This window comes from Rhinatrema bivittatum, chromosome 5, assembly GCF_901001135.1.
Source record: "Rhinatrema bivittatum chromosome 5, aRhiBiv1.1, whole genome shotgun sequence".
NCBI classification, from domain to species: Eukaryota; Metazoa; Chordata; class Amphibia; order Gymnophiona; family Rhinatrematidae; genus Rhinatrema; species Rhinatrema bivittatum.
In genome coordinates, this window is record NC_042619.1 from 353,772,153 (window position 1) to 353,784,131 (window position 11,979).

The window sequence follows — 11,979 nt, forward strand, 5'->3', positions numbered from 1 at the left end:
AGTGTTAGAGCTGCAGATTTACTTATTGTCCCCCTACCAGTTATTAGTTTAAATTTGATCATGTTATGATCACTGTTGCCAAGTGGCCCCACCACCGTTACCTCTCTCACCAAATCCTGTGTTCCACTAAGAATTAAATCTAAAATAGCTCCCTCTCTTGTTGGTTCCTGAACCAATTGCTCCATGAAACAATCATTTATTACATCCAGGAACTTTATATCTCTAGCAAGTCCTGATGTTACATTTACCCAGTCAATATTGGGGTAATTGAAATCTCCCATTATTATTGCACTGCCAAATTGGTTTGCTTCCCTGATTTCTCTTAGCATTTCATCATCTGTCTGACCATTTTGTCCAGGTGGACGGTAGTATACTCCTATCACTATACTCTTACCCAACACACATGGGATTTCTACCCATATAGATTCTACTGAGCATTTAGTCTCTTGTATGATCTTTAGCCTGTTGGACTCTATACCCTCCCGGACATAAAGTGCCACACCCCCACCAAGTTGATCCTCCCTATCATTGCGATATAATTTGTACCCTGATATAGCACTGTCCCATTGGTTATCCTCCTTCCACCAAGTTTCTGTGATGCCAATTATGTCAATCTCATCATTTGCTGCTATACACTCTAACTCTCCCATCTTACTTCTTAGACTTCTGGCATTGGCATATAGACATTTCAAAGTGTGTTTTTTGTTTGTTTTAACAACCTGCTTTTCAGAAAAAAAAAAAGGCGCATGAAAGAAGGGAAGGTGAGAGAGGATAAGGATACAATACAGCAATACCAGCCAGACTCTTCAAAACATCAACTTGACTGTCTTTTTTGCCTTTTCTTCCAATGTTTATTCCTTTCCTTTTTAACCTTTTATGTTTAATAAATTTGATATACCGATATTCACAAACTAGGATCAAAGTGATTTATAATTAAAATCATAACACATAAAAAATACAGTATAACAGGGGTCAGGAACCTATGGCTCAGGAGCCAGATATGGCTCTTTTGATGGCTGCATCTGGCTCGCAGACAAATCTTTAATAAAAAAGTAAAAATCTAACAAAATCCCCCACCCTCCTGACCCCCCCAAGATCTGCCAAAAGTCCCTGGTGGTCCAGCGGGAGTCCAGGAGCAGTCCGGGAGCGATCTCCTGGACTTGGGCTGTCGGCTGCCAGTAGTCAAAATGGCACCGACGGCCCTTTGCCCTTACTATGTCACGGGGCTACCGGCGCCATTAGTCGACCCCAGTGACATAGTGAGGGCAAAGGGCCGTCGGCGCCATTTTGACTACCGACAGCCCAAGTCCAGGAGATCGCTCCTGGACCCCCGCTGGACCACCAGGGACTTTTGGCAGGACTTGGGGGGGGGGGGTCAGGAGGGTGGGGGTTGTAGTAAATTAATTTTGGAGGTCTTGGGGGGGGGCGTCAGGAGGGTGGGGGGGTTTGTTAGATTTTTACTTTTTTATTAAAGATTTGTCTGCGAGCCCTGGACCCCCGCTGGATCACCAGGGACTTTTGGCAGGTCTTGGGGGGCGTCAGGAGGGTGGGGGTTGTAGTAAATTAATTTGGTAGGTCTTGAGGGAGTCAGGAGGGTGGGGGGTTGTAGTTAGTATGGCTCTCACGGAATTACATTTTAAAATATGTGGCGTTCATGGCTCTCTCAGCCAAAAAGGTTCCCGACCCCTGCAGTATAACATAAAAACCACATATAATAAACCCATGTAAGACACCTCACCCTACTCTCATCCCCAGCTCCCAAACATAACTAATACATATTTGACATCAACATCATAATAATAGATAAAGGAAAACATGAAAACCCTAACATTCAAAATAAATAGCATGAGAAATTACTCTGAATAATGACCTTCTAATAAAACATATCTAGTAAATCATTCTAAAAAGTACAGATACATCAAAAAGAACATAAAAACATAAGAAGTTGCCATACTGGCTCAGTCCAAGGGTCCATCAGGCCCAGCATCCTGTTTCCAACAGTGGCCAATCCAAGTCACAAGTACCTGGCAAGTAACCAAACATTAAATAGATCCCAAGCTTCTATTCCTTATTGATTAATAGCAATTTATGGACTTCTCCTCTAGGAACTTTTTAAAGCCCAGTTACACTAACTACCATAAACACGTCCTCTAGCAATGAATTCCAGAGCTTAACTATGCGCTGAGTGAAAAATAATTTTCTCCAATTTCTTTTTTAAATGAGCGACTTGCTAACTTCATGAAGTACTCCCTAGTCTTTCTATTGTCTGAGAGAGTAAATAATCAATTTACATTTACCTGTTCAAGTCCTCTCATGATTTTGTAGACCTTTATCATATCCCCCCCTCAGCCATCTGTTAGAGTAGATGTAATGAATCTGTTACCAGACGTGGACCCTTGGCCCGAGGTAATGTTTGCACTACCTGTGGGGGAAGACCCCCACAGGTTCCCACCGTCAGGAGGCGAGGCCGGACGGGAAGCAGGGGCCAGCTCGAGCTTCGCCAGTACCAGCCCACATTCCCCGTAGGTTGAGCCCTTGGGTACCGGGGCCGGCTGGTCTTAGGTGGGCCCCTGCATGGATGATCCCTATGGCATGGACGGGCGAGGCGGAGGGTCACAAGGGCCTGAAGGATGGAGTAGACAGAAGGCGAGGTCCAGTCCAGACCAGGGTTCGGAGGCAGGTGGCAGAAGACGAGGAGAGATCCGGTCCAGAGGTCAGGGGCAGGTGGCAGAAGATGAAGTCAAGAGGCAAGCTGGGTCAAGAGCCAAGATCAGTCCGAGGGAAGAGGAATCCGGGACAGGAGAAGGAGCGCAGGATCAGGAATGCTGGATCAGGAAAGCTGAAGATGACAGCAAGGAGACCTCTTGCCCAGCCGCCTGCTGGGAGCCCGATGCAGCCTTAAATAGGCTGGGGTTATTGATGTCTTCCGAAGGGGCCAGCAGCATTTTCCCGCCGCTGGCCCTTTAAATCCCAACTGGGGCTGTGCACGTGTGCATAAGGGAGGCCCATGCCAAGGCAGCAGTTGGTGGTGTCCCGGCTGCAGACGGTGCAGGGGAGGCTCCAGCGGTGTGGGAGCGAGGTGGTCTGCGTCGAGAGAAGCTCCCTGCAGCTGCCAGAGAGCCGGGGCCTGTTGCCAATGCTGGAGGGTGTCAGGAGGTAGATGGGACCGGCTGCGGGGCTCCTTGGCCAGCAAATGTAACAGTACCCTCTCTTCTAGGCCCCCCTCCAGGAGGTTTAGGCTTCCTAGGATGGGAGGCATGGAACTGTTTAATCAGTCCTTATCTATTATGTTGGAGGCAGATTCCCAGGAATTTTCTGGGCCAAAGCCCACCCAGGCAAGCAGATATTTCCACCTTCGGCCTCTTTTCCTCACATCCAGTACGTCACGCACCTAGTAGGTAATGTCATTTTCTGAAGCTAGTGGTTGCGGTTCAGGCAACTTCCTCGAAGGCCAGGACAGTACCAGAAGCTTTAGAAGCGAGGTGTGGAAGGAGTTGTGGATCCTTAGGGATGGTGGCAGATGAAGTTGATAGGTCACAGGGCCCAGTCGGCGGAGCACCGGGAAGAGTCCGATGCATCATGGTGGCAATCGCAGGGACTGGAGCTTGAGGTGAATGTAGCATGTGCTAAGCAAGACCTTTTTGCCGGGTTTGAACTGTGGGGTTGGTCTTCGGTGGGCGTCTGCGGCCTTCTTGGTTCTACGCCCAGTTTCGTGCAGCAGCTGCTGCATGTGTTTCCAAAGGAGGTGCAACTCCGTGCGGTCAACTGAGCCACGGGTGAGGGGACCGGCACGGGAGGGGACCGGCACGGGAGGGGTAGTGGCAGGGGAGAAAGCGGTTGCCTTCCGTAGACAACCTGGAAGGGCGAGGATCCATGGCGGAGGATGGGTGAGAGTTGAGGGTGAACTCTGCTCAAGGGAGTAGTGCTGCCCAGTCGTTCTGATGTACATTGACGTAGGTGCGGAGAAATTGCTTCAAGGTGTGGTTGGTCCTCTCCGCTTGTCCGATCTCCTGTGGGTGGTAGGTGGTTGTGAAGTCAAATGTGATATCAAATTTTTTGCAAAGGGCTAACCAGTACTTTGCTGTGAATTGAGTTCTGTGGTCAGACAGCACATGTTTGGGGAGACCGTGGAGGCCGAAGATATGTTGGACAAAGAGTTGTGCAAGTTGAGGAGCTGAGGGGAAACCGGGCAGGGCGATGAAATGCAACATCTTGGAGAGGTGGTCAAGTACCACCCAGATGGTAGTTTTGCTGTCAGAAGGCGGAAGATCCACGATGAAGTCGGTTGAATGTGCATCCAAGGCTCTTTGGGGGCCAGTAGTGGCTGTAGTAACCCCCAAGGTCGGCCTGTCGGGGGTTTCTGCTGGGCAAAGATGTGACACAAGTCCACATATTTATTTTTTTATTTATTTAAAAACTTTTCTATGCCGTCGTTTAGTAACGCACCATCACAACGGTTTACAATTAGGCACGTAAATAAGTTTGGTTTGTTTATAAATTATCTAGAGGGTGCCAATCAATTTTCGGTTACATATTTCAATAATATACCCTATATGGAAAGTGGATGCTCAATGTGTGGTGGCGACTAAGAAAGCAAATAGAATGCTAGGAATTATTAGGAAAGGAATGGAGAATAAAATAAAGGTAAATCTACCAAGGGAACAGCTAGTATCCAATTCAAATTCTACACAAGCACTAACTGTAAAAACTGTCTTCAATTATCCTATGTGAAATCTCTGTTAAAAAATAAGCCTTTATTTTTATGAAAATATAAGTTTCCCAATTTTTGAATTTTTATGAATTTTTTAAAAACTTTTTTTTATTAAGAGACAAAGACCTCAGAACTGGCAAAAAGAGGCTTGATTGACCTCTAATTTCTTAGCCAGTAGATTCGATCACTGGTCTATAATATCTCTATTTCTTTTTCTTTAAAAACTTGTTATTTTTCCATGTTCATTTGTGAAGCAATGTATATGCCAAACGTTCCAGCTTCAACGGGGTAATTAAACCGCTGTCGCGGATTAAATATCACTCTCCAATTAATTTTTACTGCAATAGATGTATTGTCTTAACTTTGAAAGTGATGATTGTCCTTTTGCTACAGCAAACTTGATGTCTTAATTCTCAAACAGTGGCCAATCCAGGCCATAAGAACCTGGCAAGTTCCTAAAAACTAAGTCTATCCCATGCTACTGATGCCAGTAATAGCAGTGGCGATTCTCTAAGTCAACTTGATTAATAGCATAGAAACATAGAAACATAGAAATGACGGCAGAAGAAGACCAAACGGCCCATCCAGTCTGCCCAGCAAGCTTCACATTTTTTTTCTCTCATACTTATCTGTTTCTCTTAGCTCTTTGGTTCTATTTCCCTTCCACCCCCACCATTAATGTAGAGAGCAGTGATGGAGCTGCAACCAAGTGAAATATCAAGCTTGATTAGTTATGGGTAGTAGGGGAAGTAACCGCCGCAATAAGCAAGCTACACCCATGCTTATTTGTTTTACCTAGACTGTGTTATTCAGCCCTTATTGGTTGTTTTTCTTCTCCCCTGCCATTGAAGCAGGGAGCTATGCTGGATATGCGTGACGTGAAGTATCAGTTTTTCTTCTCCCCTGCCGTTGAAGCAGGATATGCATTGAAAGTGAAGTATCAGGCTTATTTGGTTTGGGGTAGTAACCGCCGTAACAAGCCAGCTACTCCCCGCTTTGTGAGTGCGAATCTTTTTTCTTCTCCCCTGCTGTTGAAGCAGAGAGCTATGCTGGATATGCGTGAAGTATCAGTTTTTCTTCTCCCCTGCCGTTGAAGCAGAGAGCTATGCTGGATATGCGTGAAGTATCAGTTTTTCTTCTCCCCTGCCGTTGAAGCAGAGAGCGATGCTGGATATGCGTGAAGTATCAGTTTTTCTTCTCCCCTGCCGTTGAAGCAGAGAGCTATGCTGGATATGCATTGAAAGCGAAGTATCAGGCTTATTTGGTTTGGGGTAGTAACCGCCGTAACAAGCCAGCTACTCCCCACTTTGTGAGTGCGAATCCTTTTTTCCACATTTCCTCTTGCTGTTGTAGCTTAGAGCGATGTTGGAGTCACAGTAACCATGTGTATGTTTATTGAATAAGGGTATTATCTCCAGGCAGTAGCCGTCATTCTGGCGAGCCACCCACTCTTTATTGACGGCCTCTTGATTTTATGGATCAAGATAACGGACTTCTCCTCCAGGAACTTATCCAAACCTTTTTTAAACCCAGCTACACTAACTGCACTAACCACATACCCTGGCAACAAATTCCAGACTTTAATTGTGCGTTGAGTGAAAAAGAACTTTCTCAGATTAGTTTTAAATGTGCTACATGCCAACTTCATGGAGTGCCCCCTAGTCCTTCTATTTTCCGAAAGAGTAAATAACCTGTTTCTGCTTCACTTCTAGTACCAGTTCCTGATCCTGCTTCAGTTCCAGTCTTTGTTCTGGTTCCTGCTTTCCACGTCACTTCAGATGGATTTCCTTGGTTCTGACCTCTTGCCTGGACTTGACTTCATACCTTGCTGCCTACCTCTGTCCTCTTGCCTGGATTCGACTCCATGCCAAGTTGCCTGCCTCCCACCAGTCGCCTGGATCAGCTTCCCAGTCTCGTCATCTGCTACATCCACAGCTGGACCTCTCAGATAGCCATTGTCCTCTGGTGTGCCACCCTTAGGCCAACCTTACGTGATCATCCATGCGGAGGCTCATCTAAGTCCAGCCAGCAACGGCACCCAAGGGCTCAACCTGCGGAGAATGAGGGCTGGTATTGGAGAAGCTTCAGCTGGCCTCCGCATCCCATCTGGCCTCGCCTCCCAATGGTGGGGACCTGTGGGGGTTTTCCCCCACAGGTGGCGCCAACAGCACCTCGGGCCAAGGGTCCAAGTCCTCAATTTTGAACTGTGCCTTCTTGAATTTTTCAAGAGTTTGCTGATCATTAGAGAGAGCTATCATACAATCACAGATTTTGAAACTGTGTGTGTGGGCCCAGTGGATATCTGCGTGTGGCAGCAGTGTCAAATTGCCAGCAACAGGGACCCTGTGACACCAGGCACAGGCAATGCTGGTGCTCTTTCTTCATCTCTCACCCAAGTGATCGGAGACAAGTCTCAGAACTTTTACTGATGCATTGCCCTTTCATTTACTCCAAACATTTTGCATTGTGGAACTTCTCTAGCCACTACTGACGTTATCAACCCCTGCTGAAAATAGAGCTTGCCTTATGAAAAGAAAAAGCACACGAAGTGAAGCGAGTACAACTCCTAGCCTGTAAGTACCTTCAAGCCAAGGATGAACAATTACACTCCAGAATAAAAAACATCCTTACCAGTTAAACAGGTGTGTTATCTCAGTCCAGGCACACGTCCTGGCCTTTAAGCTTTCTCTCCTGTGCGCAATGGGAGAAAAGCTAGCCTAGCCAAAATCTCCTTTTCCTCTTTGGTGAAACTGGCTGACTCGCTCCATGGTTCCATTTTCATCAATGTTTGCAACGGGGCTCTTCACGTGTATTTTAAAAATAACCAGCTAAATAACTATATAAATGGTCATATTCAAACTTAACCAATTTCTGAATGATACCTGGCTAAGAGGCAGTATAAAAAATTAACCAGTTATCATAGATATCACTAATATCTAATTGTATATGGGAGTCTCTAACTTCAGTGGCCTGCCCCATATTCAAATATCTGCATATTTGGTGGAATCTGTGTACATTTCTAGCTAGCTATACCCAGCTGGTTATAGCTGGTTAAGTATTCACCATTTAAAAATTCTTGCTCTTTTTTAGCTGGCTACATCGACTACAGCTGGCTTGCTAAATATTTGTCTTTGATTCTATCTATACATATCTATAGTGCGTGTATATGAATGTAACATACATATGTACGGGGTCCATATTCATCAGCATTTAGCCAGATAACTAGTAAGTTATCTGGCTAAATGCAGACTTTTGAATATTTCCACCATTTATCTGGCTAGCTGGTTGACTCACTATCTGACTAAAATTTAGGCAGATAATGTAGCGTTATTCCAGGGCGTTGTTAGGTTAGCCGAAAAAGATATCCCATTAACATCAATATTAAGAGTTAGCTAGATAACGTATCCGGCTAACCCTGATCATTCCATAGAGTAGTCAAAGTTAGCAGGATAAACTTAGTCAGATATAGTCAATGATGTGCTTGTGTCACCTAATATCCCACCAAAATTAGACGGATAAGTTTATCCAGCTAACATTGTAAGCCAGCCAATGGCTTAAATATTACCCCCATAGTATATATTTTTTTTATATAATAAATATATATACTGTATATATGTTGATCTTTACTCTTAATTCAGATATCAACTTGAAAGAAACATTAATTTACATTTAAGAATGAGTGGGACAGTGACATGAACTGAAAGATCACTTTTTCCCATTTTCTCTTCACTCCCCTACGCTGGTGGAATCAATATTTATTTATTTCGAGGTTTTTATATACCGAAGTATAGCGGGAAGCCTTCACTCCGGTTTACAAGATAACAACTATAGGCTTTCTGCTTCATTTGACTGCATGGGCTCGTCAGATGTCAACAACTACTTGGAAGAGGTCACAGAAACAAGAGAGGAGAAAACATACATGAATCACATGGGCTTGTGTTTCCTTTGCCTTCCAATTTCCTTTCCTTTTTAGGTGCCTAATTCCAAGCCTCCATTTTGACCTCTGGCTCATATCTTCTCAATCTACTTAGCTAAATATCCCTTTTTTCCGTGCACTCAGTTACTGGATGGAAAGAACTGATTGCAGTCAAGGTGCACTACAGTTAACAATATTAGCACCTGTCATCAGATAGTCATTGTCCTATTGTCCGACATCAGCTTCTGAGGGAACATGTGATGGAGCCCCCATTCCATTTTCTCTCCTTTGTAATCAAATGCACAAACAGATTTTACACATTTAACAGAACCAGCCACGCACAAGCAACCGGAGTCGCATTTTCACATACTTGATTTTTCTCAACATAACGACACTTTAAAGTATATAGAATTATTAGCAGCAGTGCAGGTTAATGCTAGCTAATAAAGGGTGTGCAGAGAGAAAATGTTTGTTTCATTAATTAGCATTGTTGTTTTTTGGTTTTTTTTTTTTAAAGCTTTGGTTAATTTTTTTGTGGTTTTGGAAAATAGGGCATGCTTCTGAAACCCGAAAAAGGAAAAAACAACAAACCAACCCTGGTGCATCTCTAGAGACTCCCATCCCATCCCCCCCCCCCCCCCTGTACCTGTGCTGCCCCTGGAAGCATCTATTTCTCAATAAAATGTAATATTTAATTTAAAAAACAAAAATGTCATTATCCCCGTTCCAACCTTAATGCTGAGTGCCCCTCCCGACTCACCAAATCTTCCCTGGTGGTCTACTGGGGAGGGGGGGGGGGGCCCCGGGAACGACTCCCTCTATTTACAGATCTGGTGGCCACCAGGGTGGAAAAATGGCACTTGCCATTGGCTGCCTTTTGCAGTGGCTACCGATGCTGTTGGATAGCCTCGGCACACGGGAGGGCACAGGGCCGGCTTTTGGGAAATGGCACCAGCCGGGTCTGGAAGTAGAGGGGGATCACTCCTGGTTCTCCACTAGACCACCAGGCAAGATTTGGTGAATCTGAGGAGAGGGGTTCAGGAAGGTAGATGGGGGAGGAGCTATGTTTTAATAAAGCAGAAGGGTTGGGGGCGAGACTTGAGTCAAATATTTTTTTTTTTTAAATTAAAGATGACATTTTATGGGGAAATGTAATATTTCCAGGGGCAGGGGTGGGACAGGGAGTCTCCAGAGGGCCCCTGGTTTGGGATATTAGGGGGTTCCGTGCGTACTATATGCAAACAGTGCGCACAAAAAAAAAAAAAAGATTTAAAAAAGCCACAATTTTCTGGGATTTCCCCCCAGTCGTTTAGTATGAAAAACGAAATGAAACAACTTAGAAAATGTCATTGATAGTCTGTCATTTTAAATGAATGCACCGCTCCTCTAGCTAACATGAACTGTTGCTCCACTTCCTGAGTCTAGCCAGATATTTTTTAATCAAAGAGTTGGAAGTGTACATTCTCTGACCACTAGAGGTCACTGATGATCAGGTTCGACTCTATATGCTCTTTTTGCACTACAGTGTGGTGCATTCTAATTATTTAACCACATTTCCCTTATTAATATTACAAATGGCAAACTACAAAAACAAAATTCCAAAAATTTAATTTTTAAAAACCGATGACCCCCCCTTAATACTGTTCTTTTCTTTCCTTGCTGTTTACTTTTATTTCAGAGGGGGTGTAGGCTATCACGTGCTCGCTGGTTGCATACTCAGCCACTATATCTATATTATTCTAAGGTTTTCAGTTCAGTGCAATATCTACAATATGAGTGGGGAAAACCGAATGTAGCTGGCAAGAATACAGCCTGAGCATTAAAGTCTCACAAAGGAACTGGATGCAAAAAAAGACCTCCAACCACAGTTCTTTGTAAAGTCGTGCACTGCAACATCAGCAGTCCTGGATGCCGTGTAGCTTATTCATTTGGCAACCCATGCAAGTTACGTTCTGAGATTTACAGGTGAAGATTTTAAGAGAGAAACTATTGGCAAAATGTAAAGAAACATACACTTCATATCATAAAAATGTGGGATATCTCGGAATCCTAGGCAAAACAGGATGCCCCAAAAACACCCCATTGTTTATTTGAGTAAAAATGGCATGCAAGAGAGAACCAGGGTACAAATAATCATTTGGCTGTTGCAAAATCAGTAAATGGAATTGAAAATGAGTTGAGAGGCAACTATAAGTACAATAAAATTAAAGAGACACATCTTTCACAAAATCAAAGTTAATTGCAGCAATGAATTGCATAAGATGGTACCTGATTGCTCAGACTTGTGCAAGAAGAATGCCCAGAGAAGAAACCAAGTTGCTTTCACGTGTCTTGCCATCTTGGTTCTCAAAGTTTGTTGAAAGGCAGTAGGACTAGCAGCAGCTCCAAAGGCAGGAAAGTTGATCAATAAATCAGTTGAAGCGTACGGTTCAGTGCTGCAGTGAAAAACAAGCTTGTCAGGGGAACTGACTTGATTAAGTGCTGCCAGGCTGTGTGATCAAGTGTCAGGCAGGGCTTCACGGACCTGGTCCTGATGATCTCCCCCCCACAGCCAGTCGGGTTTTCCAGATATCCAAGCCCCGTGTCATGGCTTCTCGGGAGTGTCCCTAAACTACAGGGTTAGCTATTCTACGTTAACGTCTAATGCCCCTACTATAAAGGATTAAAACCATAGGGAGATTTAAAGCAAATGGTAGAAAGCAAGTTCCTGTATTTCAGAAGAACACAGTCGGGACATAGCTGTGACTGGCCATGCAAGACCAGAAGCCTGTCTCTGCCTTTCCTGAAATGAAAATCCCTTAGATGATAATGACGTGAAGGGGCACCAATGGGCCCAGAGACTTGTGAAGGACTTTTCACAGCAAAAGGATACTAGAAATAGCTGACAAATTATGGCAGAGAAGTTCTGAAAGTCTGCTCACATGGTGGTTAGATAAGGGGGCTGAACATATATGTCTATACTGTAGACGTAAAACAGATGGGAGTCTTCTGTAGAGTCCCTCAGATCTTATATGAATTTAAAAGATGCCCAGGGAGGAATCAGGACTTAATGCCATGGGTAGATACATGTGTAAGGAGTTGGAGGATGAGCCAAAGCCCTTGGAAACCATAAGGGAAGCTATAAAATTGTGAGGGAGAAGGTTACGAAGCCTGCAATGTATCAGGATGGTTATAAAAATCATTGGCTATCCTTTAAACCTTGCCTTGCACAACCGGTTGAATCTGGACTGGACTGGTCATGAGCAAGGGCCCTACTCTCCATGACATATGGGGCTGCTATAGGGAGAGTAGCTATAGATTTGCAGCAGCTAAGAGGATAGCGAGCAATTAAAGTAGACAAATGTTAGAGAGG

At 44.4% G+C, this 11,979-nt stretch overlaps 1 protein-coding gene across 1 annotated transcript in view; it reads right to left on the minus strand.

Annotated features, from left to right (window-relative positions):
- PROZ (protein Z, vitamin K dependent plasma glycoprotein) overlaps positions 1-11,387 on the minus strand; it is a 28,098-nt gene extending 16,711 nt beyond the window's left edge. Inside the window, exons 1-2 of the mRNA XM_029604667.1 lie at positions 11,152-11,387; positions 10,896-11,062 (exon numbers count right to left, since the gene is read on the minus strand). Of these exons, the coding sequence (XP_029460527.1) occupies positions 10,896-10,965 (70 nt within the window). The 5' untranslated portion in view covers positions 10,966-11,062; positions 11,152-11,387. The remainder of the gene's footprint in view (positions 1-10,895; positions 11,063-11,151) is intronic.
- Between the last annotated feature and the right edge of the window lie 592 nt (positions 11,388-11,979).